At 42.0% G+C, this 23052-nt stretch overlaps 1 protein-coding gene across 2 annotated transcripts in view; it reads right to left on the bottom strand.

Moving 5' to 3' along the window:
• tead1a (TEA domain family member 1a) overlaps window positions 1–23052 on the bottom strand; it is a 45816-nt gene that overhangs the window by 14941 nt on the left and 7823 nt on the right. Inside the window, exons 2-5 of one of the 2 annotated variants that reach the window (XM_026172769.2) lie at window positions 10732–11197; window positions 4320–4384; window positions 2882–2944; window positions 18–149 (exon numbers count right to left, since the gene is read on the bottom strand). In XM_026172769.2, coding sequence (XP_026028554.1) covers window positions 18–149; window positions 2882–2944; window positions 4320–4384; window positions 10732–10936 — 465 coding nt within the window. In that variant the 5' untranslated portion in view covers window positions 10937–11197. The remainder of the gene's footprint in view (window positions 1–17; window positions 150–2881; window positions 2945–4319; window positions 4385–10731; window positions 11198–23052) is intronic. The other variant, XM_080304089.1, reaches the window with a different exon arrangement.

The raw sequence follows: 23052 nt of genomic DNA, 5'->3' as shown, positions 1-23052 counted from the left end.
GTGTGCGCAAGTATTACCTGTGCATTAGCAGGGAAGCTGGCACGGACTATCCCAGGCAGCAGCTTGCTGTGTATGGCCGTGGCTGAGACGATCTGAGCAGAGGACATGGAGGAGATGCTCTGCAGAGCTTTCTCCTTGGCATTCTGGTCCTGCATGTAAACAAACACCACACACTCATTAACATCGTCATTCCTCTGAACATTGTCATTACCGTGCAGCTTGTGCAGATCAGCAGTGAGTCATAAAAAGCCGGAAAATTCATGAAATTGAGAAGAAGAATCTGAATTGTCTTGAATAATGGAATCTTAAATATTAAAGCTTGAGGGGAAAACACTGTCCCTGTGTGACTGGATGTGATCAGGCTGCCACTTTCCTGCTACTTTTTGATTGCACAAATTAACGTACAGCAATTTAAGTAAACTGCCCAACATGGAGCAGCTCATTTGCCAACAAAACACCGTGTAGCTCCAAGCGAACAATTACAGGAGCTTCTTTTACACCCTTATCAGGGTCAGACTACATTCTTTCGTATCTAAATCTCTTGCTTTGTAAAAAACTGTCCCTGTGACGTTTCAGAGCGATTCAGGGGACAGGGCTTTGTCTTTTTGTGCGTGTCATTTGGGTGTGGTGATGTTGCTTGTGGCCTCGAGGGAAAATCATGGCGACATGAGTGGTGAGCGGCGAGGACAAAGTGTACAGCAGAGCTGAATGTGCTTCAGACGGCGCGGTGAACATTGCTGATCAGAGCTGCTGCCTCGGGGCAAACGATAACATATAGCAGATTTATAAGCTTGATGGTGTGGGCTTATTTATAACGTGAACAAAAAGGCAGCATGAAACTCATGAAACAGCTGAAAGAAATGGAATTAGAGCCACTGCCATAGCTGGAGAATCACTAATTGGCTGCTTCACTCAAGTTAATTGGCACTGAGAGAAATCTCTCCTCCTAGGGGAGGTAATAACATTATAGGAGGCACTGAAATGGGAATCATGCTGGATTTTCATATTAAATACCAGGAGCCATATGGGTATGATAACCACCTTGACCTCAACTCATTCCTTCAAAATCACCAATGATCCTGTTCCTGTTGAATGAGGAAGTATTGTGAAATCCACACAAAGAGTCGCATACGTAGTTTGATTTTTAATAGATGATCAGAAAATGTATTAAATCTGCGAAGCAGCAAATGTTACTCGGACAGCAGACACACTATCTGATGATCTTGTATCTTGAATGGTCTCATGGTCTGGGATGTGATCTACACTGAGCTCACACTTTCCCCATTCTTCCCACTTTTCTACAATATTTCGGTTTTCTAAATGGTCAAGTGTTACGCACAGAGGGTGGCAAAGAGGACAAACTCCACCGAAACTCACCGGAGCATTGGTTTTGGCAGAACAAAAGATCAAGCTCAGCCAGCAGTACCGGTAGCTCAGTCGATCTCAATCCCTGCCCACGTACGCTGACGCCTAAGCTGATAACCATCTTCACAACCAATTGGGAAATCTTGCATGTGTAATGATACCTGCATACAGTTGCTGCCTGCCCTACAAACTACTTTGCAACCCATTTCCTGCCATTTCTGTCCTAATCAATCTCACAGGTGGCTTCTAGGTGCTGTTAAAACCTTCAGGGGCTACAGGTCAATTCATTTTAATGGATTAGTGACGGGCTCTGTGACCTAATCATCTGATCAAGCCTTCATTTTACTCCAAAGACTGTCATACAACCTTTTGGCCATAAGAGCCATCCATATACACAGTTAATCACGTCACACGTTACAGTCACGTAAGAGATGCGTGCAGCTCTTCAAGAAAGCCACGTGGTGACGAAATTAGCACTCACACATACACGTTTGTCTGTTATAAAACGTGTACGGCCCAAGAACTCGCGAGCATCATCAGTGGCGTGATCTCATGTAAGATTGTCTACGGTTAAAGAGGTCTTTCCACCTCCTTTGTTGACAATTACCAACTTATTTGTGGGTTAAAAGGTATAATATTCAAGAACTGAAATGAATGTATAGACACATAAAGAAGTACTTGCTCTCAATCGTCACTTATACCCCACTAGAAGCTTTTTGTCATTAGATGTGTAACCAATTAGAAAATTGTTAAGGGGGGTAAAAAATAAATAAATAAATCAGAAAGCAACACTAGAGACATGCACAATTTTTCCTAAACATATAGTGTATCATCAACAAAAGGATCTATATGAATTTGAATAACCTTTATTATAAACTTCAATTAACCATCTGTTGTTTCTTTTATGAAAGCAAACAATTGTTCTCATTCCGACTGCTCTTCTCGGAAAACAAGCGCTCCCTTGTTGCTTTACATAAAGTTAATTACAACCAACTGTGAGGAAGAAAAGGAAAGAGGGGTGAAGAAGGACAAGATACTAAGGACACGAGATTAGCAGACTCAAAGAGAGAGAGAGTAAGAGGACAAGGACAAAATAATGTATGGATACAAGAGAATGACAGGAAGAGGAGGAAACATGAGAGAGTGAAAAACCTAAACAGACCTAATTATACACCTAGGAAACTGGTGTCAACGTGACAGGCGTCCTCCCAGCTATAGCGTCACATTAACAAGCAAAGAGCAAAGCAGCCAGCTACAGATTCCCACTGCTTCTTCAGGACAGCTTCAGAGACTCCAAATTTTAAAAAGTGATTTTTCTTTCATTCCATTTCTTAATGTTAACGTAGAAAAATCTGTGTGGATGATGCTGTTTTCACTCTGTTCATCCACTGTAGTCATCACAGCAAATCCTCACTAATCATCTGTGTTTATAGCAAACAAACTGGAAAAGAAAAAACAGCAACACTTCCTGAGCAGCAGAGGATTTTTCTGGAAACGTTTCTGTGCGGTCTCTTACCTTTAGCTTGGACTGAAATTCCCTGGATTTTCTTCGGGCCAATACTTGGATGTGACTGGATACCTGGGGGAGAGGAGACGAGAGGAGAGGACGAAGTGAAGGAGGGGTTGAAGGGTAGGAAGGAGAGGAGGAAGAACCAAACAGTGAGTTGCCATGGTTATGAAAGGACTGTTGCTACACTGGAAGGGTGCACACACACACACGCACACACAGACACACACCTACCTCCCCTGACAACAGTGAATAGACCCATCTATGCACATCTTTTGAGCAAGCAAAATGACACCTGGGAACACGGGCCAAGAGCTCAGATACTAAGATTACACTTCACTGACATGCAATAATTAAAAAATAAATAAAAATCCAGACACCCAGTTAGTGTTTCTCAACAGACGGGTGGTATAATCTATCATTCTCCTGTATTTATATCATTGCTCAACTTGTAACAGTAGCGCAGCTGCTAGGCAGTTAGTCGGACAATACGTTCCTGGTTTCCTTTCTAGTAGCACAGAGAAGATGTCACATTTGGTTGTTGTGACAACAAACACAACACTTTCCAACACAGTTTATTTGACTGGACGACCGTTATGTTAAAATGAAATGAAACTGCAGAATAAACACATTATATATGGCACACAATATGACATAATACACATATACTCCAATTAAAATCCATCAATGGAACATAACCATAGTCAACAATATGAGGTCCAAAATGCACGTGTATATAATAAAAAAGGATGGTTGGTCGTCAGTAAAACTACAGTTATACTGTAGTTACATCAGAGGTTAGCTTGCGCATGTTGGCTTACAGCTCCAGCTGCACTATCACACTTACTAAGCACACGCATCTTTACCTCGAGGTAACAATGATACAAGTAAAATCAGGATCAGTAATCAGCGTGGCCAGTGTTGGGAAGGTTACTTTTAAAATGTATTCCACTACAGATTACAGAGCACATGCCCCAAAATGTATTTTATAACGTATTCCGTTACGTTACCCAATGAGATTAACGTATTCTGAATACTTTGGATTACTTAATATATTATCATGCTTCTTACAACTACATGAATGTGATTTATTACTATTACTGAAGGTTATTCGCCATACCAACACCAACTAGATGTTTAAATCTTAATATAAATGAGTAACAGTAGGTGGACATTAGGTAAGGCTGCACTTTTTGCAGCGATCTCGTATAGAAAACTATTCCTCCCCAACACTGAGTATAGCTGACTGTAGCTGCACCTGAATGGGCTTTTTTTGCACTGCTGAATCAACAGCTAATCGGGGAAACAATATTCTTTAAATCTCTGTGCTTTTTTCCGACAGTTGGAGATCTTTTTTTTTTTCCAAGCTACTCTTTGTATAATGGGATACGTGGCGATCCATACTGTAGGCGGCATGACTAGATTTAAAGCGCACTCCCATTATTACCTGTTTCCTTGTTCGCGTCTTCCCCGTTCGGAGTTTGATGTATCTGGCTATCAGCTCGTTTCGACCTGGAGGCACAAGACACAGAACATAGTAATGAAACATTATGCATGCCCACATGCATGTTAAACCCCATTTGACCGGTCTTTCGTTTACGCGGACAATCGCACGCAGAAATCATATGACCCTGACAAACAACTTAGTGGCTGATTTAGAGCTGTTGACCCAGCGGCCTGGTTGACGTGCAGTTTCACATAGAAACGCTGTAATCACCGATACCCCTGTTGAGCCGTCCACACATACACACATGCACATAAAATCACACACGCCACGGCCCTGAATACACATGACCCAACAATACAGGCATTCATGCGGACCGGCCGTCCCCTGATTAAAGGAGCCAGCAGGCCAGCTGTACCCGTGTTTACGCGTGCACACATACACGCACACATAAAGACACACACGCACGCACGCACGCTTACGATGCTGAATAATTCAACCCATTCAATGGGGAGCACAGCAGACTCAGCATGACCTGGCTAGTATAGATTAGCCAGGGAGAGGGAGGCAGTGAGAAACAAAGCAGAAAAACACAACTTTTACATCCAGAGAAACTGCGAAGGGGAGGGGAGGGGTCGTTTGCACATATTAACTTAGGCCTGCTCCGCCTGGCTATATTACAGCTTTACAGTCCTTAGGAATTAAGGACGACAGACCATTTTACAGATTTCAGGAAATTATGTAATTTGACTGTAATTTTATTTGCTAACAAGCAAATGCGGTTCAGTTTGGTTTGGTTTGGTTTGGCTCCCGATCTGTTCTCTGTTGCAACCAAGTGGAAAACCAAAGTCGGGCCAGCTGGCCAACTGATGGTCAAGATCAGCACAAAGCCAAACCTCTACACACTACCCAAATGGCTTGCAACAATAGCCCTAACTAACTAGCAGATGGTGTGTGTGCATGCGTGTGTGTGTCTGTGTGTGTGTGTACCTTCTGAGCAGTCCCACTCTCACTGAGATATGGAGCTTAGACTGATAAAATCTACAGCTCACCATGCAGGTGTTTTCCTTCGAGCAGTCAAAAGCTGTGACTGACGACAGCACGCAGACGCACACACACACACAGTACACATAGATGTATACGCAAACATGAGTGCGTGCTGTGAACGCGTGCACAGAAACACACACACACTGAGTAGTCCTGGCTGTGGAGGCTGACATCTGACTCCAGAGGGGCCAGCTGGTCTTTCTAGGAGGCTTAACGGTGAATTATCATCCTTCACTAACCCTGCGGCACACATCCCTCACTCTCACCCTCCCTCTCTTTCAAAAACTCTCCAGCACACACACACGCACGCACACACAAACACACTTTCTTCCCTCCCTTCATTCGGCCATCCATCCATCCTGTGTTCTGGCTGTTCCTTTTCCCCCCTCCTCTGTCCCTCTTGTAGTGAATGGGCTTCCCGTCTGCTCCCTCCCTCCCTCTTCCACTCTCTGTCTCCATCTCTCTCTACTCGCCCAGTGAAAGACTTCAAGGCCAAAGTCAGATGGTCATTAACCGTGACGAACAGAAGCAACCCCCGTGCTCCCCCCAGCTCCCTATCTCTAGGCTGAGGCCACTGCGTGCAAGCCGATATTAATGGAGACGACAAACTGGGAAGAAAGAAAAGTAATGAAATTACATGTTTGTTATGTGATTCTGAACCATTTAGAGCTGATTTGAGAACACGAAAAAAGTTCCAGAAAACACAGGAAACAAGAGCCGGGTTGGTGACGTAATGCTACGACGACACAGGGTTACAATACAAAAGTGAATACGAGGTGGTACGAGGCAGAACGAGTGAGAAGGAGAAGCTAAATCAGACGCTTCCTGCAGTTTGTGTGGTTAGAAATGCGCCTTTTCTTTCCTGTCCGCTAGCCGCAGTACATTACTGTTACGCCGTCGCTCTCTTAGTGGGGTGATTAAGAGCTTCAGCTGCTTCATAGAATAGCTCAAAACCCCTTTCAGAATAAGGTCAAGGCCTCGCTGACCGCGCTCGCTAACAAGGCTGGAGTTGAGTGGTGTGTATTGTTGTGTACCCTGGACAGACCTCAGAGACCACAGGGGCCAAACACTGGCCTAGAGCCTGGATTCGCAGCAGCTTTGTGGGAGTTTCTGTTCGTTACATCCAAAAAGCAGTTTTTAAAGTGCTAAACCTTTAGGATTTGCATTTGCACTCATTTGAGGCTCTTCCCTTTGTCCTCCAAGGCACAATCCCTGAAATCCTGGTTGGTGCAGACTGAAGTTAATCTTTCATTTATTACAAACAAGCTGCCAGTTCTTTTAAAGAGTAACCAAATCCTGTTAATCTTTTACTGCCAGGTGATGCCACCTGCAGAGATTTGGTAACATCGACTTACTCTAATGTTGGACGACCGTAATATGTAGCGCATCACGGTATCCGACTTGTTTCAAAGGAACCAAGAAGTGTTGACTGAGTGTTCCCAGCACCGTGTAAATATTGTTTTTCAAAGTGCTGATAATAGTATGATATTTGTTGCCGGTGTCAGGGAACGGAATAATGTGATGATTAAAACATGCAACAAGAAGAAGCTGTGAGGATAGAACCAGTAAAAGACTTAAACCCTCAACTCTGACAACAAATAAAGCCTTTAATATTCATTTTCTCCTTTCATTCTGAAACCACTCCAAAATTTCAGTATTAATACCAGTTTATTCCAATTTAGTTACAGTGCACACTGAAATTAAACGTGGACTAAAAATGTTTTTTCCGTATTACAGTGGTCTAAGATGACTCGTTATTTGTGGGGGAATGATCGCAGGACTCGGCGGTTCCTCTTTGCTTTGTTTTTGCGTCTCTTTCTTTTCCTTCGGTCTCATAAATCCTGTTACTCGCAGCAGCACACGTCAGCTTTGACGGCTGAAGTCACGGACTAGCTGGAGAGCATTTAGCAGCTTAAAAAAACAGATATTTCCTTTTAAAAGTGTTTGTGGAGACAGCTAAAAGGAGAGCGAAGGCTACCAGATTTCCATTTGCCAAACAGGGCTTAAATAAATGCTAATGCAGACGCGTGCTCACGCACATGTTCACCATAAGGTGATAAGATCTGGGTGTTGTGCTTAAAGCTTGTCAGCACTGCTGATCACATAGTGAAAACCACACTAATCTGACCAGACACTGGCTTAAGAGTAAATTTGTTTTCTACTGAATTATCCTTTAAAAAGAAATTTCTTTACTTTTATGTGATTTATTAGAAATAAAGACAAATGTAGCTGAAAAAAGCGGCGATTTGAGGAACTTTTCTCTTAATAACGTCACATAAAGTAGGCGGCAGTGAGCCTGAAATTTAGTGAGTCTTATGATTAGTATTTTATTATTACTGGAAAACAAACTTGGGTAGGTTACAGCCCCTAAGAAGGTAAAAAACAATATAGATACATCGGCGGGGTACAGTAACGCACACACAGGAAGAAACATTTAAAAAATACAGTCACGCATCGGGCACGTGAGGAGTCAATTCCTCGCCATCTAAAGGATTTCGAAATGAACAGACAAAGGCAGAAGGGTAGCTAGCCCTTTGTCTTAGGGGAAGATGAAGAGTATCTTCAAAATGAGTCATATAAGTCGAGTAACTGGTTTCGCTGAAGTTGATTTTGCAACGTTGTTGGTATGTCGACTGGAAAGAACCAAAACCATTCAGCCCCAATGAAGGATGCAACCTCCAGTTTAAGACGATTACATTTTTACAATGAAGAAAATGTAGGTGTGTATGACACCATGTGACTGGAAAACTTTTGCCAACATGTGTCACAGTCTATACTTCTTCCACTGTTATTCTCGATAAGTAAAGCCCCCTGTGACATAGCTGGTTTGAGCATGCTCGCCGCTGAAGAGACAGATGCCGTTCTGTGTATTAGTCAGTAGATCTATAGGATATGTAGGAGACAAAGACACTGGTCATTATATTGTACTTTTGATGCATCTTTCCCAAGGATAATAGAGCCATTATTCGCCTTTTCATTCCCTGTTATATGCACCCACATTATGATGTTTCTAAACTTCTCATCCACTAAGTTTATCCCGGCACTTTTTGTACCCGTTTCTTCTTCTTTTACGTTTCACTCCATTTTCCTCCACCCTGTGGGGGGTGTTTCTAGAACCGCAGTAGTCCCCTGCCTATCAGGTATTACTCGTTTCTCCTCTGTACTGTAAGACAACTTACCAGCCACTCAGTGTGCCTTAATGTAATGTCAAAGAAAGCGAATCTACCCTTAAAGATGTTTAAGTTTGCCTTTAATAACTAAGCTTGTATTTTGCTTCTGTGCAAGCAGGAAAAAAAGCAGAAAAATCATTAAAAAACAAAACAAACTCAACAAAGCCTCAAGAGCCCGATTACACACCAGGCATGAAATAAAATAAGAGCCTATTCAATCCTGCAAGCTCCATTAGCTAAAAATTACAATAAACGAGATACTGTTTTATAATTCCGCTTTGCACAGATGTTGTAGGCAATGATTAAAACCCCTGGTCTCTGTGGCCAAATGCTGCTCATCCCTTCTTGCCATTTCGCCTTTCCTGCTCTGCCTCTGAAAACAGACACCATCTAACTCGATTAGGTCACCATGATAAACGTGTCAACAACCTGCACACAGAGTCAACAAGGTAAACAACCGAACATGCCACCAAGGCAGAGAACAGAATGAGTCTGATTGATCGGCAACTGATCGGGAACACAAAGGAGGTCGATCGCGAGGTTTAGCATCAACGCGACAGGAGAGCGCTGCTGCTTCCAATCTGTGCATGTCCGTAGCGTTTAGGGTTTTTTGGGTACACCTCTCTCTGTTTCTGCTCTATTCAGAGAACAGCAGCAGTGCATCCATGAATGACCAGGGGATGTGAAAGAACATTTAGCTCATTTCTGTTGAAAGCTGGCTGGCTTTTTTTGCATCACAACTCAGCCAAATAATGCAGCGAGATTATTTTTGTTCCATAGCCCTCCATAACAACACACGTGGCCGGATCTACACATCAGAAAATGTATTAATTTTATTTTCACCTTTATTTTGGACAGCACAGTAGAACAGCAGAGAGAGAGCAAGGGGAACAACACACAGGAAATGGCCCAGGGCGGACTCGAACCCAGAAGCCTTTTAGCAAATAAGTCACCTGCTCAACCACTGAGTTATACCAGCACACAGAACATTAGTACTGTTGGTTTAAGACATCTAATTATAGTAGATCATGTTCCTCATAGATTATCATAGCATTAATGTTACATAAGTTTGCTTTACAGGCTTAGAAACTCTTCTTATTGTGTGTCTGGGGTTCAAAGAAAAGGACAGCTGAAGCAAAACAACAACATGAAGCTAAAAAAAGAAGACGATTCGCTAAAATTGCAAAAATTCCGAAGGAAACTGTGACGTTGGGACAATTCACAAGTTTTTAAAAGTATAACTTTAAGGTGCTTTAAAGAGTCCTGACCTTAACCTAACCAAACACCCTAGAGACGCACTGGTACACAGACTGTAAGCCAGATCACCCATGAACAGGACCTGACCTCACTAATGGGACAAACAAATATGGCCGCCCTCTTTCAGGGCTCATATTTAGCGTTCTAGTCTGTGTGGGACCTTTAACCTAGATGATAGAGGAAATAACTATCTCATATTTAGGATACTGATTTTGATTTTCTCTCGATTCCCAAAACTCAAGAAGTATTCACTAGAGAGCGATACGACGAAAGAGAGGAAAAAAGAAAAACAACAAAGGTGAAAGGGAGGGGGGACGCAGCTGGTGGCAGCCAGAGAACCATCTGTTCCTCACTCTATTAGTTCACACACACACACACACACACACACATATAAGTACTCTCTCTTAGTCCCACGCTCACACACACTGCGCACCTATAGCCTGCTTCTATTTCCTCTCTTTTACGGCTCTTTCCTCCCCCTGCATCTCTGACACTTTGCCCTGCGCGACAAGCCTCCGCCACAGCCGTCTATGTCGTTATTCGCACCGTCTGACACAACAGCGAACATTTCAACAGCTCGGCCAGTCGCTCGGTGCGTTTATATCACATTCTACCACATATACCGTGTGAATTAGTGACGAACTATCAAATTTATTCACACTTATTACATATGGCCCACGGTTGTAGAACAACACAAAGAAGTGACCTCTGCTTGTTTGCGCCTTCGTGAAGAAACCAAAACAAAGCACACGGGGTGCATCGCACTTTCACAACAGCTCCTGTAATTCGCAGTCCAAAGCAATAGGAACATTTATTAAGCGAGGAGTAAAACTGTTTTTCATTGTTTATCTACACTGATATGAGAAAAAGACCTTTTTCAGTTTTTCAAGTGTCAGTAACTTGTACTGATTTATACCCAGCCCTGATTTCCCATCACTCACCGTACATCTTCCCTTCATCCGACAGTATAATCTTCCTCCTTCCACAGGGCGGATAGATGGCCAGGGCCTCCTGGAAGCTCTGCTCGATGTCCGGGCTCCAAACTCCCTCGGGATCCCCATCCATGGTCTTGTCCCCTCCAGAATCACTCAGTCTGTCCATGTCCTCCCCTGGACTCTCACTGCCACTCCAGCTACTGCGCTCCATACTGGCAGCTAACGGTAACTAGCTGATGTGTACTCAGTGCAAATGCCTTGATGCCAAGTTGATAAAGTAATTAAAAGTCTAGTGATAAACTGAAGCTAAAATGAACTATAATGGTAATAATTAACTCCCAGTAACAACGGCCAGCTGTGGCCAACTAGAAACTGACGGTAGCTCCAAATGGTAACTACCAGTAATAAAAATTTAAGGACTAGTGAACTGTAGAAAAGTGAGTGAGCCGCTCCAAAATCCAACCTCAGAGCTCTACAAGAAAAGAGGAATAACAAAGAAAAGTATCGTATTAGTCATTAATATTCAAACTTGATTCTTCCCATATATGCAAATTAAATTTTACTGCAGCAACACAAGCTCACGTATAAGACAAGACAAAGTGGCACGCTATTGAAAAACCTTTTAATATTGAAACTGCGAATAATTTTACTGTTTGGTACAGTAGGGGTCTGCTTATAACCACTGACTGTAAACGACGGATGCAGCTTTAGGGTCTGGAAACTGAAGCCAACACTGACCAGCAGGGGCCGATTCCTCTGGTTCCAAAAAGACTCCCGATTGTATAGAAGTCTCTGGAAAAACGTCCCTCTGATCCCTTATTCTGTGAAAGCGATCAGGAGAGTGTTCACTGCGATCAAACTCTTGAATAAAACATTGAGTTCTGTTCCACAGACAGATGCGCCTCTCGCTTGTCATGTCCGATTCCAAAGCACCAAGACGGCGACAGCAAAAACAAAATCAGCTCGAGGCTTCATAAGGGTGCCTCGCTTTTCCAGCGAGCAGTCTTACTGTGGCTGTGCCTATGTTTTATCAAAAAACTAACACAAAAAAGAGCAAGAAAAGGACAAAAGAAACTAGAGTCAAAGTTTTGATACAATTACACCCCCAAGCCCAGAGGAAAGGATCAACTGATCACCCAGCGACTTGCATCCAATGAGCTTCTCGGTCATGTTCAGGAGACAAATACGGATTTCACTGCTAAATTTTGCTTTTCAGCTTGCATTGTGCAGGTGTGATCACCACATCCCAGAATTTCATTTCAGAAAATGGGACAAACATAATGGAGGGGTGCCATTCTTCTCTCTCTGCAGCCTGCTTTGTGATTCACACTGATATTAAGTCAGATTTTTTTTTTTTAAACCAGGAAAATATTTTTTAATGTAGCTTTAAGTTCCGATCAACATGTAGCAAGCCTGTATTCCAGCTGCAAGAGGTAAAGTATTGCTTCCTTTCATGAAGGAAATTGCCTATTTTGTTAAAACCGTTGTGGTACATCAAATCCATGCACGTAAGGAGTGCAAGCGTGTGAGGGGCAGGCTACTACTACACACAGCGACAGACTCAGGGAGGGGAAAAAAGACAAACTGAAGGGGCTTGCCAGCTGCCTACAATTCTTCTAAAATCCCCCATGGTAAACAGCAGGGTTGGCGCAGTACACACCACACTCAAACACCACCACCATATGCACACACACACACACACACACGCACACACACGCACACACACACAATTACTGTGCCAGCCCCTTGGGCGAACACATGTCATTTTGTCTGGTCTTCTACTGTTCACACTTCCCATGCACTGTCCCCTTGCCACAGCCCGAACAAGCCTGCAGTGTGAAGTAGATATGTGTGTGTGTGTGTGTGTGTCTATACTTAACACAATTATATTTGACAATAAGCACACATGCAACTGAAGCATGTAAAGCAGCAGGCAACATTTTGGACACATTTTAACCCCGTCTGCACACCAGCGTTCAGCTTGAGGCTTTTTAACACCTGGAGGAAAACGCTGCGAATCCACAAGAAAACATCCGCTGGCAGAGAATTACAGACATGTGTAATGAAAGGGATCTGCTGGGTTTTACTAGAGTTTGTCCCCAGGTTCTCTCTTCATGCTCATTCTGTTCACCCTCGTTTCCGTTTCCTCTCCAACTTCCCATCGTGGCTTTCTTCCCCGCCTCTTCCCGCCCATCCCTCTCCAGCAGTTTTCCCCATTCAAACAAAGATTCATTCATCCAGCAGCCCGCACCAATGAGCAGCAGCAGCTGGATTTCTTACAAGTTTCGGTGTCTCTGTGAGACTTTTCGTGCTGAAGTCAGAATACAGACGCTGTGATCGTCTAGTTTCACGTTACAGTCATTTCACTGATACGTCAATGGCAACATTCTTTAAATAAGTCAGTTCTTGTTAATTTGTTGTCAACCTTCAACCTTTACGCTTAAATATGTTGCTTCTATATGGTAGCTAACAGAAGGTGATAGCACAATATTACACTAGACTCATTTTTGTTTGTAAAGTGCTTTTTAAAGCCCATCAGAGTCAGTCACTGACATTGGCAGCCTATTAAAATCAAGGTCTAAAGCATCACTGAGCAATATTTTATAATAAATAGAAGATAAAATGACTAGTTTTGATTTCTACTACTGATTAAGGTCAATTCCAGCTGCATCTCACAGCTGTTTAGAGACAATGAACCCACAGCACAGCACAAAACCAGCATGAACTTTGTTGACTTTTCTTACTTTTCGTCATAATTTTCATCAGTGACTCTTTGTTTCCTCACAAAAACAACATAATAGCCAAGTTAAAAAACGATGATGACTTTTTGTCGATAAATAAAAACGAGATGGAAATATTCTGGAGAGACGAGATCCAATCAGAACTGATTACGCTACAAAATGTCAACGATTTGAAGGAAGAGAAGAGAGTAAACATGTGGACACATTCTGCATTTAAAGTCAAGGGAAGTAAGACATTTTATAAACTCTCACCATTAAAAACATTTTGTATTTTAATCAATTGAAAGACTTCAAATTTTTAAACTTCATAAGTTTAGACAACTTAAATTTGACTGAAACTAAAGAGCATTTTAGTCAAAAGACTACAAAAACGCAAATCAAAATGTACTGTCAAAATGAACACAGCGGAAATATACAGTCCGAAAAATACTTCTTAGAAGAGTAACCAGTGGACGTGCATTTTAAATTTTAATGCTACATTTTCAGCTAAAATTACTTTATCTTTAAAACTAAAGAACTAATAAAAACATGTATAAATCAACTGACCTTTGAGGAGCTGTTAGCATTTTCCATCCATCTTGCTCATCTTACCCAATTCAGGACAAGACGAGAGGATTTTCTTAACAAGAATTCTGTTCTGTGCAGGATTTAAGTAATGAAGCACATTTGGCTGAGTCTCTTATATGGATTCATTTAGTAGATTTTATAAGTTTAAAAAGCGTTATTTGTGCCATTGCAAAGAAAAAGGAAACACAAAATTAAAGACAAAAGACAAAATTAACTTTCTTATTTAAGATGAAACCTGGATTCTCTTATTTGTGTTCTTTTATAGTTCTTACAAGAAAGGACCGTAAAGGGGCTTAGAAAAAGGAAGAGACAAGCAGCAACGTGGTGACCAGAGATTGTGGAATCTCAGTGAAGTTTAGCACAGTCGAAATAACCATTAGCGATGCAAAATGAGTATCAGGTGAAATTTACAAACACCAACAGGAGGTGAAGACAACAGCTGATGTATGACACGGCGCCTTAGTGGGTCGCCTAAGCACTCATACACTCAACAAAAATATAATAATAATAATAATAATAATAAACGCAACACCTTTGTTACTGCTCCCATTCCCCATGGGATGGACGTAGAGACCTAAAATTCATTCCAGATACACAATATAACCATCCCTCCCAAACAGTGGTCACAAAGCAGTCCAAATGTGTGGTAGTGGGCACATCTGCTATATTGAGATAATCCATCCCACCTCACAGGTGTGCCACATCAGGATGCTGATCTGACATCATGAGTAGTGCACAGGTGTACCTCAGACTGCCCACAACAAAAGGCCACCCTGGAATGTGCAGTTTTTTGCGCTATTGGGGGTCTGGGGACCCAGAACCGGTCAGTATCTGGTGTGACCACCATTTGCCTCATGCAGTGCAACACATCGTCGCATGGAGTCTATCAGATTGTCAATTGTGGCCTGTGGAATGTTGGTCCACTCCACTTCAATGGCTGTGCGAGGTTGTTGGATATTCGTGGGAACTGGTACACGCTGTCATATACGCCGGTCAAGCACATCCCGAACATGCTCAATGGGTGACGTGTCCGGTGAGTATGCTGGCCATGCAAGAACTGGGACATTCTCAGCTGCCATCTGCCCTGAACAATGTGAACAATGATTCATCCGTGAAGCGCACACCTCTCCAACGTGCCAGATGCCATCGAATGTGAGCATTTGCCCACACAAGTCTGTTACGGCGACGAGCTGGAGTCAGGTCAAGACCCCGATGAGGACGACGGGCATGCAGTTGAGCGTCCCTGAGACGGTTTCTGACAGTTTGTGCAGAAATTGTTTGGTTGTGCAAACCAATTGTTCCAGCAGCTGTCTGGGTGGCTGGTCTCAGACGATCTTGGAGGTGAACCTGCTGGATGTGGAGGTCCTGGGCTGGTGTGGTTACACGAGGTCTGCGGTTGTGAGGCCGGTTGGATGTGCTGCCATATTCTCTGAAACGCCTGTGGAGACGGCTTATGGTTGAGAAATGAACATTCAATGCACGGGCGACAGATCTGGTTGACATTCCTGCTGTCAGCATGCCAATTGCACGCTCCCTCATTGCTTGTGGCATCTGTGGCATTTTGCTGTGAGACAAAACTGCACATTCCAGGGTGGCCTTTTGTTGTGGGCAGTCTGAGGTACACCTGTGCACTACTCATGATGTCAGATCAGCATCCTGATGTGGCACACCTGTGAGGTGGGATGGATTATCTCAATATAGCAGATGTGCCCACTACCACACATTTGGACTGATTTGTGACCACTGTTTGGGAGTGATGGTTATATTGTGTATCTGGAATGAATTTTAGGTCTCTACGTCCATCCCATGGGGAATGGGAGCAGTAACAAAGGTGTTGCGTTTATATTTTTGTTGAGTGTACGTCCACTAGTGAACCGACCGTGAGCTATGGGGTGTTCACGTGTCTGCCTTTAGTCACACACATAGAAAACTGAACTTTCTGAGATTTGCGGCATGAACAGAGACCTGAAGGACTCCACAGGTGAACTGTTAGCAGAGGATTAACTTCCAATGGTCAAACTGAAATATCTTCTTTACAAAAATAAATAATCAGAAGACCGACCCATTGCTTAGGACAGGAGATCAAAAATAAAATAAAATAAAGGTGCTTCAGAGCTGTCAGTAATCAAATATCATTACAATCTCTAAGCAGCGTATTCAAACTGTTTCGCCCCATTCTGACACCCTAATAAAATGTATCAGCGTCTGCTACCTCCGTGTAGTCACTGAGCTCTTTGTTCCCCATAACCTTGGTTAAAAAGGAAAGTTTAAATAATATTTCAGCATAAAAGCATTCCTGCATTCAAAGATTCACCCAGGAAAAAAAAGACTGGAGATGAAGCTCTCAAACCAGTAGGTTTAAGACGTGTTACAGAAATGTGGAATTTCTTCTTCATCTGAAAATATTTCTGCATTTTTCTGGAGAGCTCTTCAGAAAACATTTGACCTCTTTAAAGACCCTATGCTGAAGTGATGACAATAGACCACCTACGCTTAAATTCAAAGGCGTTTTAATTCTCACAGCTACATTTATAACCTCTATTGCATCTAAACACTCAACACTACCACTTTTATCACTGTGCAACAGGCTTTAAATACCAAGCTCAGCCTGAATAAATACTTGCTATATTTCACTTCTCTGCACATGAGGTCTGTGAACCTCATTCTTGGGGTTCATAGTGTAAATACCCATTCAAGTAAAAATGTACTTAAATTATTGCTAAAAGCTTGTACTCGTCAGCATTACAGGAAGACAGACTGTGGTTCCGATCTCACACGAATTACTCCATTACGGTACACTCATCAGCATAAAGAAACCATGCAAATGTTCTAATGAGAGGAATTTTTGCATAAGGCAAAAAAACCCAAACTGACAAGATCACGTTTGCATAAACTGGAGCTTCATCCACCAGCTGTTAACTGGTTAAAATGGCATAAAGGCTGAAACGATATGAGATTCTCCAAATTTTTCCATCTTCGCGAGTCCTCGCAAGCCGTTTTTGTACACGGGGCTCAACTGTAGTTTAACAAACCACAATCATAAACAAATGCTTCAGATCATGAGCCACTCCAAGCCTTTTCTAGACTTGTGTCCTCCTGCCATCTTGGTTTCACTGAATCTAATCTGGCCTTCCAGTTCAGGAGACACGTTTGCACTTTGTGATGAATCCTCAGTTTGTGAAGTTTCCTCTTTTTGGTAAACCTGGGTGATGATATGATGTCCTGGATGGATGCATGTTTTACTTTGGTTGATGTTGGGGGGGGGAAAAAACACTAGTGTGCACTTCAACCACATCATGAGATTGCATCATCTACTGTGGTGGAATACATGAGAAAATTATGCAAAGTATATCCCGGTGTGTAGGGATTACGTGGTATTAAACACGAATACGTAATAGCCGCCAGGTAGAACAACAAAGCTAACATTATACTGCCAACATGCCCAACAGATGCAGCACTGTTCATATCATTTGCAGAATGAAGCAACTGTGTCAAAGTCAGTAAAAATAACTTTATATTTATTTACCGAGATGTGAGATTTACATGATTTTGCACCAGAGAGATCTGCAAATCAGAAAGTCTATTTTCAAAGTTCGTTGTGGGCTTTATGGGTAAGAAGGAGAAGAATGTGCTGTAGGTCAGTAAGTAGACCAAGAATAGCCTCTAAATAAGAATATAAGAAATGTGAGTCTACAGAAGGACAAAGCCAGCCATTAAAAGCCAAACATAGACCGTGCAGTGGTGAATAAGGCCTGTGAGATTTGTAAGTTCCATGTAAGACGGCACAGTGTGTAAGTAACAATGGCACACCCCAACTTTAAGTCTTTTAAAAGTAAAATTCTAAGTATTTGTATTTAGAGGATAATTTAATCTCTACATGAAAGGTTCTCTGGGTTTGGTTCTCGGCTGCAAACTGACCTCGAACTTGGTGTAAAGCTCCGTGAAGAACTTCTGGTTTCATCACTGTGCATCCATTATCTCGGACTAAAATATAAACTTGCTCAGAAATTGCAGAAAGGGAAAAAAATCTTTTTCACTGTAAAAACTTTGTTATATTTGTCACAATAAATAACCCATTTGAGATTCTTAATCTTCCTAAATACAGCCACTGTATCTCAGGGAATCCAGTAGTTTGATATTAACATTGATGTTTGTGTGGACGAAGGTTTTGATGAAGAGGAGAGGTTAAAGAATAAGAACTACAGTTAGGCTCATGTGAGCCATGAAAGGGGCCCAGTAGCAGATGGACGCTGGAGAGAGACATTAGTCACACAACAATCAACTCTGACTACTGGGCGACTCTTCTGCACCCCGGGCACCCCCCCCTCCCTGCGTGTCTCTCTGTCACCAGGCAGGCCCGGGCCACTCGAGCCAGGACAGCAGGCTTCATAGTGTCAGTGCCAGCCCTCAGGAGAACACACACGGGGCATACAGCCACAATCCTGCAGCTGCCTCGGACTCTCATGTTTTCCCCGTGTGTCGCCTTTCTTCCACTTTCACTTGATTCTCACAGCTCTTCCACAGGCCTGCTACATGCGTGTGTTTGCAAATATGCAACGTTTATGGAGGTTATAATGAAGATGGAAGCTTTTACTGGCGTGCGATTGTCTGCATTATCAGACGAAACCTGTTTGTGTGTGTAATTGTGCTTGTATGTGTGCATCAGCAGGAGGTCTAGTTGCTATACAAGTTGAATGTTTTATCCCAGCCTAGGCAGTTCCTTTCACTCATTCTTCTGTTGGACCACTCAACGGCATCTGTTTCAACTGCTTCCAACATTTGCACACACACACACACACACACACACACACACACACACATACACACACACACACACACACACACACACACACACCGGTTTTTATAAAAGGAGGATTTTCCCATAATCCTCAAAGCAAACATTGTTCCACTTTATAATGTTTAGCCATGTTTTAATGTTGTAGCCCATATGGCCCAAAGAGAATTATTCACCATCAGGGATGACATTTCTTGTACTCTGCTTATTTTAATATTGCTATTTTACTTCAAGGACCATATGGCACAATATTCATTCTTTACAAGTATGCAAGTGTGACTAAAGCATTCAATATCTAAGCAGACTCGGGGGTGCTTCATTCATCTTCCTATGTTAATAGCCTCCACTACAGAGGTCCCAAGGTAAAAATCATTCAAGTACACCTCATGTTATTCAAGCAGTCAGAATGTATTTAAATGTGTGATTCTGGGCCGAGCTGATGTGCCGTCCGTCCCTGACTTCCACCCTGGTCATCACTATAGGAACAATTCTGAAAAAGAGAAAAATGTAGTTCTATTTTCTCTTACTAATGCATGCACATATCTACTACTCTAGTAAATTAAACCTTTGAATATAAGGACTTTGCAACATCTGAGGTGGGATTTGCTACAACATGGATGTTACAAAGACCGGGGGCTGCAGTACTGAACTTTCCTAGCACTTATCCAACAGATGTGCAAATGCCAATGAATATTTCACAATCTGTTCAGACTTTAGGCATTCCTTTACCTGCCTGTCCTCTAATCTGTGTGATGGGGAATTATTGTCCTTGTGTAAAAATCCAGAGCATTGCCTGCTAAAGTAGGCTTCATAGACTGTATATAAAGGATGGATGTTACCATTGATACACCCTTTTATTAGTGGACGCTAACGGTTATATATTGGCTGCTACCATGTGATCAGAAGTGACCATAGTTGAGGGTGCATTAGCATTTTGGTGAACGCACATATCCCAAACAACAGGCTAATGGAGGGGTTGTCCCACATGCCAAGCACTTCTGGTCAACAAAAACAAATAACTCCAGTTCAGTGACGTCAGGTCAGGTCGCAGTGGCTACTACTGTTACACGTGAGGAAAATATTTGGAAATGATTCTTCTAAAACTGTTTGTGCGTCAAAGAGGATTTACACAAAGTTTTGTAACTGTTTGTGGTCATGTATGTGCTTAGGTCCATTTAAAACATACCCCATGCTCTGTAAAAATAAACATAAATACTATGTAAAGCACTGCTACAAATAGTTAAATATGTAAATGAGTCCAAAGAATGTTTGGGGGGGGGGGGTCTGCTTGATTGTTTGTTTTTGTTTGTCTCAGAATCAAGTATTTGAAAAATGTAAGTCATTTGGAGATTTCTTATAAATAAAAGTTAACAGATAGGAACATTGCACCACAGCGCTATAAGTCTTCTTTTTCTAATTATTAAAAAAGAATACTACAATTAAAAATAATCTCAAAATTTAAGTGTTTACTGTGAAAAAAAAAACATCTACATTGTGTGTGCTGCACTACTTTCAAAGCTTGAACTTTAATTTACAGACTCAGTCCCCTAGGAGCAAGCACTGGGTGACAGAGTGGGAAGGAAAAACTATATTTTAACAGGAAGTTCGGGTAGAACCAGGATCAGGGAGGGTCGGCCATCTGCCACAACTGGCTGGGGTGGGGGCGGGTGGGGGCAAGAGGCAAGAGAACAGAAAAAAACAAAGATTTTTTTTTTTTTTTTTAAAGGACAAAACACAGAGAGACAAGCATAAAACCATAACTATAGAAGAGAGGGAAGACAGTCACATATTCAAAGGTTTGGTCCAGAACCTTCCAGAATAACAGACTGTGACTGTGTTACAACCGTTAATATATGGCATCTCAAATGTACTGGGAATAGTTCACTATGAGTTTTTTGGTTCCCCCTTCTTTCCTTAACACTGAGCACATGCCATTCATGCAATGAGCACAGAACATTGTGCATTTTATACTTCTAATCAACCAGATTTACTTTGCTTTTCACACATTAGAGTGAAGGTCATCCTAATCTCTACAAGCAGATATCTGCTGCGAACATGCAGACATATGGACATCCAAGGAACGAAAGCAGGCAATGAATAGGAGGCATTGTTTCCACGCAGATAAACAGCCCATGTTAAGAGTTAAAGAACTGAAACCAAGGGTTGAAACCTTTAAAATGTTAAAAAAGAATCGACATTCAAACACAAATACACAGAACAGAAAGTCTTAACTCATACATCTATTATCCAGGGCATCGAAGGTTTAGAGACTGGATGTCTTTAAGGGTCAAAAAGGATAAACTACACATAAAACCTTTCAAGGATGCAAGCCTTTGTCTACTTCTGGCTTGAGCAGCACCTGCTTAAGCAGGTACATTCCTACCTTAATGTACTGATGGCATAAAATAATATTAAATGTTACTGCGATATATTGTACACTAGTGCCAAACACTAACAAATCGAGTGAAATAACGTGATCAGCAGTCAACTAACTAAACAGCATGTCTTCGTCTCATCTTCCACCACTCATTCCCAACTAGTTGCATGAGATGGCCATCCCCACTTGAGCCTGGTTCTGCTGGAGGTTTCTTCCTGTTGAATGGGAGTTTTTCCTTCCCACTGTCACCAAAGCGCTTGCTCATAGGGAGTGATCTGATTGTTGTGTCAGCCAACAATTCTCTGTTTTCTCTGTATTATTGCGGCGTCTTTACCTTACAATACAAAGCCCTTAAGCAACTGGGCAACTGTAGTTGTAATTTGGAGCTATATGAATAAAACTGAATTCAACTGAAAAACTTACAGGGAGAAAGGATTTTTTCCAGCACTGATGGACGTCACCGGAACTCCAATCCAAGAACTTGATAATTAAACTGAGTGGATTTGAACTGAATACACATACTGACCACATGAATACAAAACTCTGCTTTTTTCCCTTTTTACACCAACTCTCTTGCAGTTTAGAAAGTATGACCAGCCCACTCTCATTCCAGAGGTTACAATTAACACTGCTGGTGTGCCTTTGTCTACAAAGGCATCCTTTTAGGAGGGGGTTATCCTACCCAAACTAGGATCATTCCATTACTTTGACTAACCCCAACCACGGAGTGTTAGTCAAAGTAAAAAGTGATAAAAAAAAATAAACTGAAAAAATAATCAGCGAGTGGGGGAAAAAAAGTGCAAAAACACAAGAGTCAGATAAGGACACAAACCGCAAACTCATGGTTGATGAACTCCCATCTGCACAGCCTCTTAGTACAGCCTCTGTAGGTCACAAAAGCAGCACCTTTATACATCTATAGAAATACATACACACACAGCTGTAGCTGGTGCATCAAGGAACCGACACCAAAAGAGAGGTGTAATGACATTACTTGCCAGAACTGTATTTTGTAGCACCCAAGGGTGAGAATGCGTTGGTATGACAATATCACAGTATGACTGCTTTGATAGGGATCTTGTCCTTTGTGCTCGTCCACTCCCATAAGACACAAATAAGAAAGTTGTAGTGAACGAAACCCTAATATCAAACGGCTGAAATGACCACGGCGCAGAAGACAGGATATAAAATTTCATCTAAGATATTTGTAAGAACGGCAGCATTAGATACCCTGCATTGAACAGCAATCAACAGAAATCAGTATCGTACTAATTAAATTCATTATACTAACAATATTCAGCAGCGTTTCTCACGTGATCTGAAGCTGGAAAGGTGTTTTGTTTGGTTTCACTAGTGGCTACCTACTTTTATGGATAATCCATATGAGACCCTACAAATGCCTTCCATTCAGACCAAGCCGATTATTCTTGGTTCCATTTCTAATGTAGACTTTAATCAGTTTTCTACTCCGTCACATGTGATTTTTGACTTGGCATTGATGCACGTGTCCGAGTTCAGACTTTTTGATAAAATTTGGTCACGATTTCAATTAATCCATTACTGATAAGTTCATTCTGCTGAAGACAGACTGAAAAAAAAAACCTTTATCCACGTCTCCAGTTCTTCTGATTAGTTCTGACCCGATTTCATTTTGTAAAAAAAACAAAACAAAGACATATTCATCAGGCTGAATAATAAAGCTGCATCAGTGAAAAGAAACCTGCAAAGCATCTTTTATTCTTTCTCGGCACTAATACGCACTTGAGTAAGACAGAGAAAGTTGCTTTATGAGTGGTGAAGAGGCTGTGATTCACAGCATGCGCTCCTCATTATTTCACCATCTCTTC

Source organism: Astatotilapia calliptera, chromosome 7 (assembly GCF_964374335.1).
Source record: "Astatotilapia calliptera chromosome 7, fAstCal68.1, whole genome shotgun sequence".
NCBI classification, from domain to species: Eukaryota; Metazoa; Chordata; class Actinopteri; order Cichliformes; family Cichlidae; genus Astatotilapia; species Astatotilapia calliptera.
Note: the sequence above shows the minus strand (reverse complement) of the source record. Positions and strands in the feature narration are given on the sequence as shown.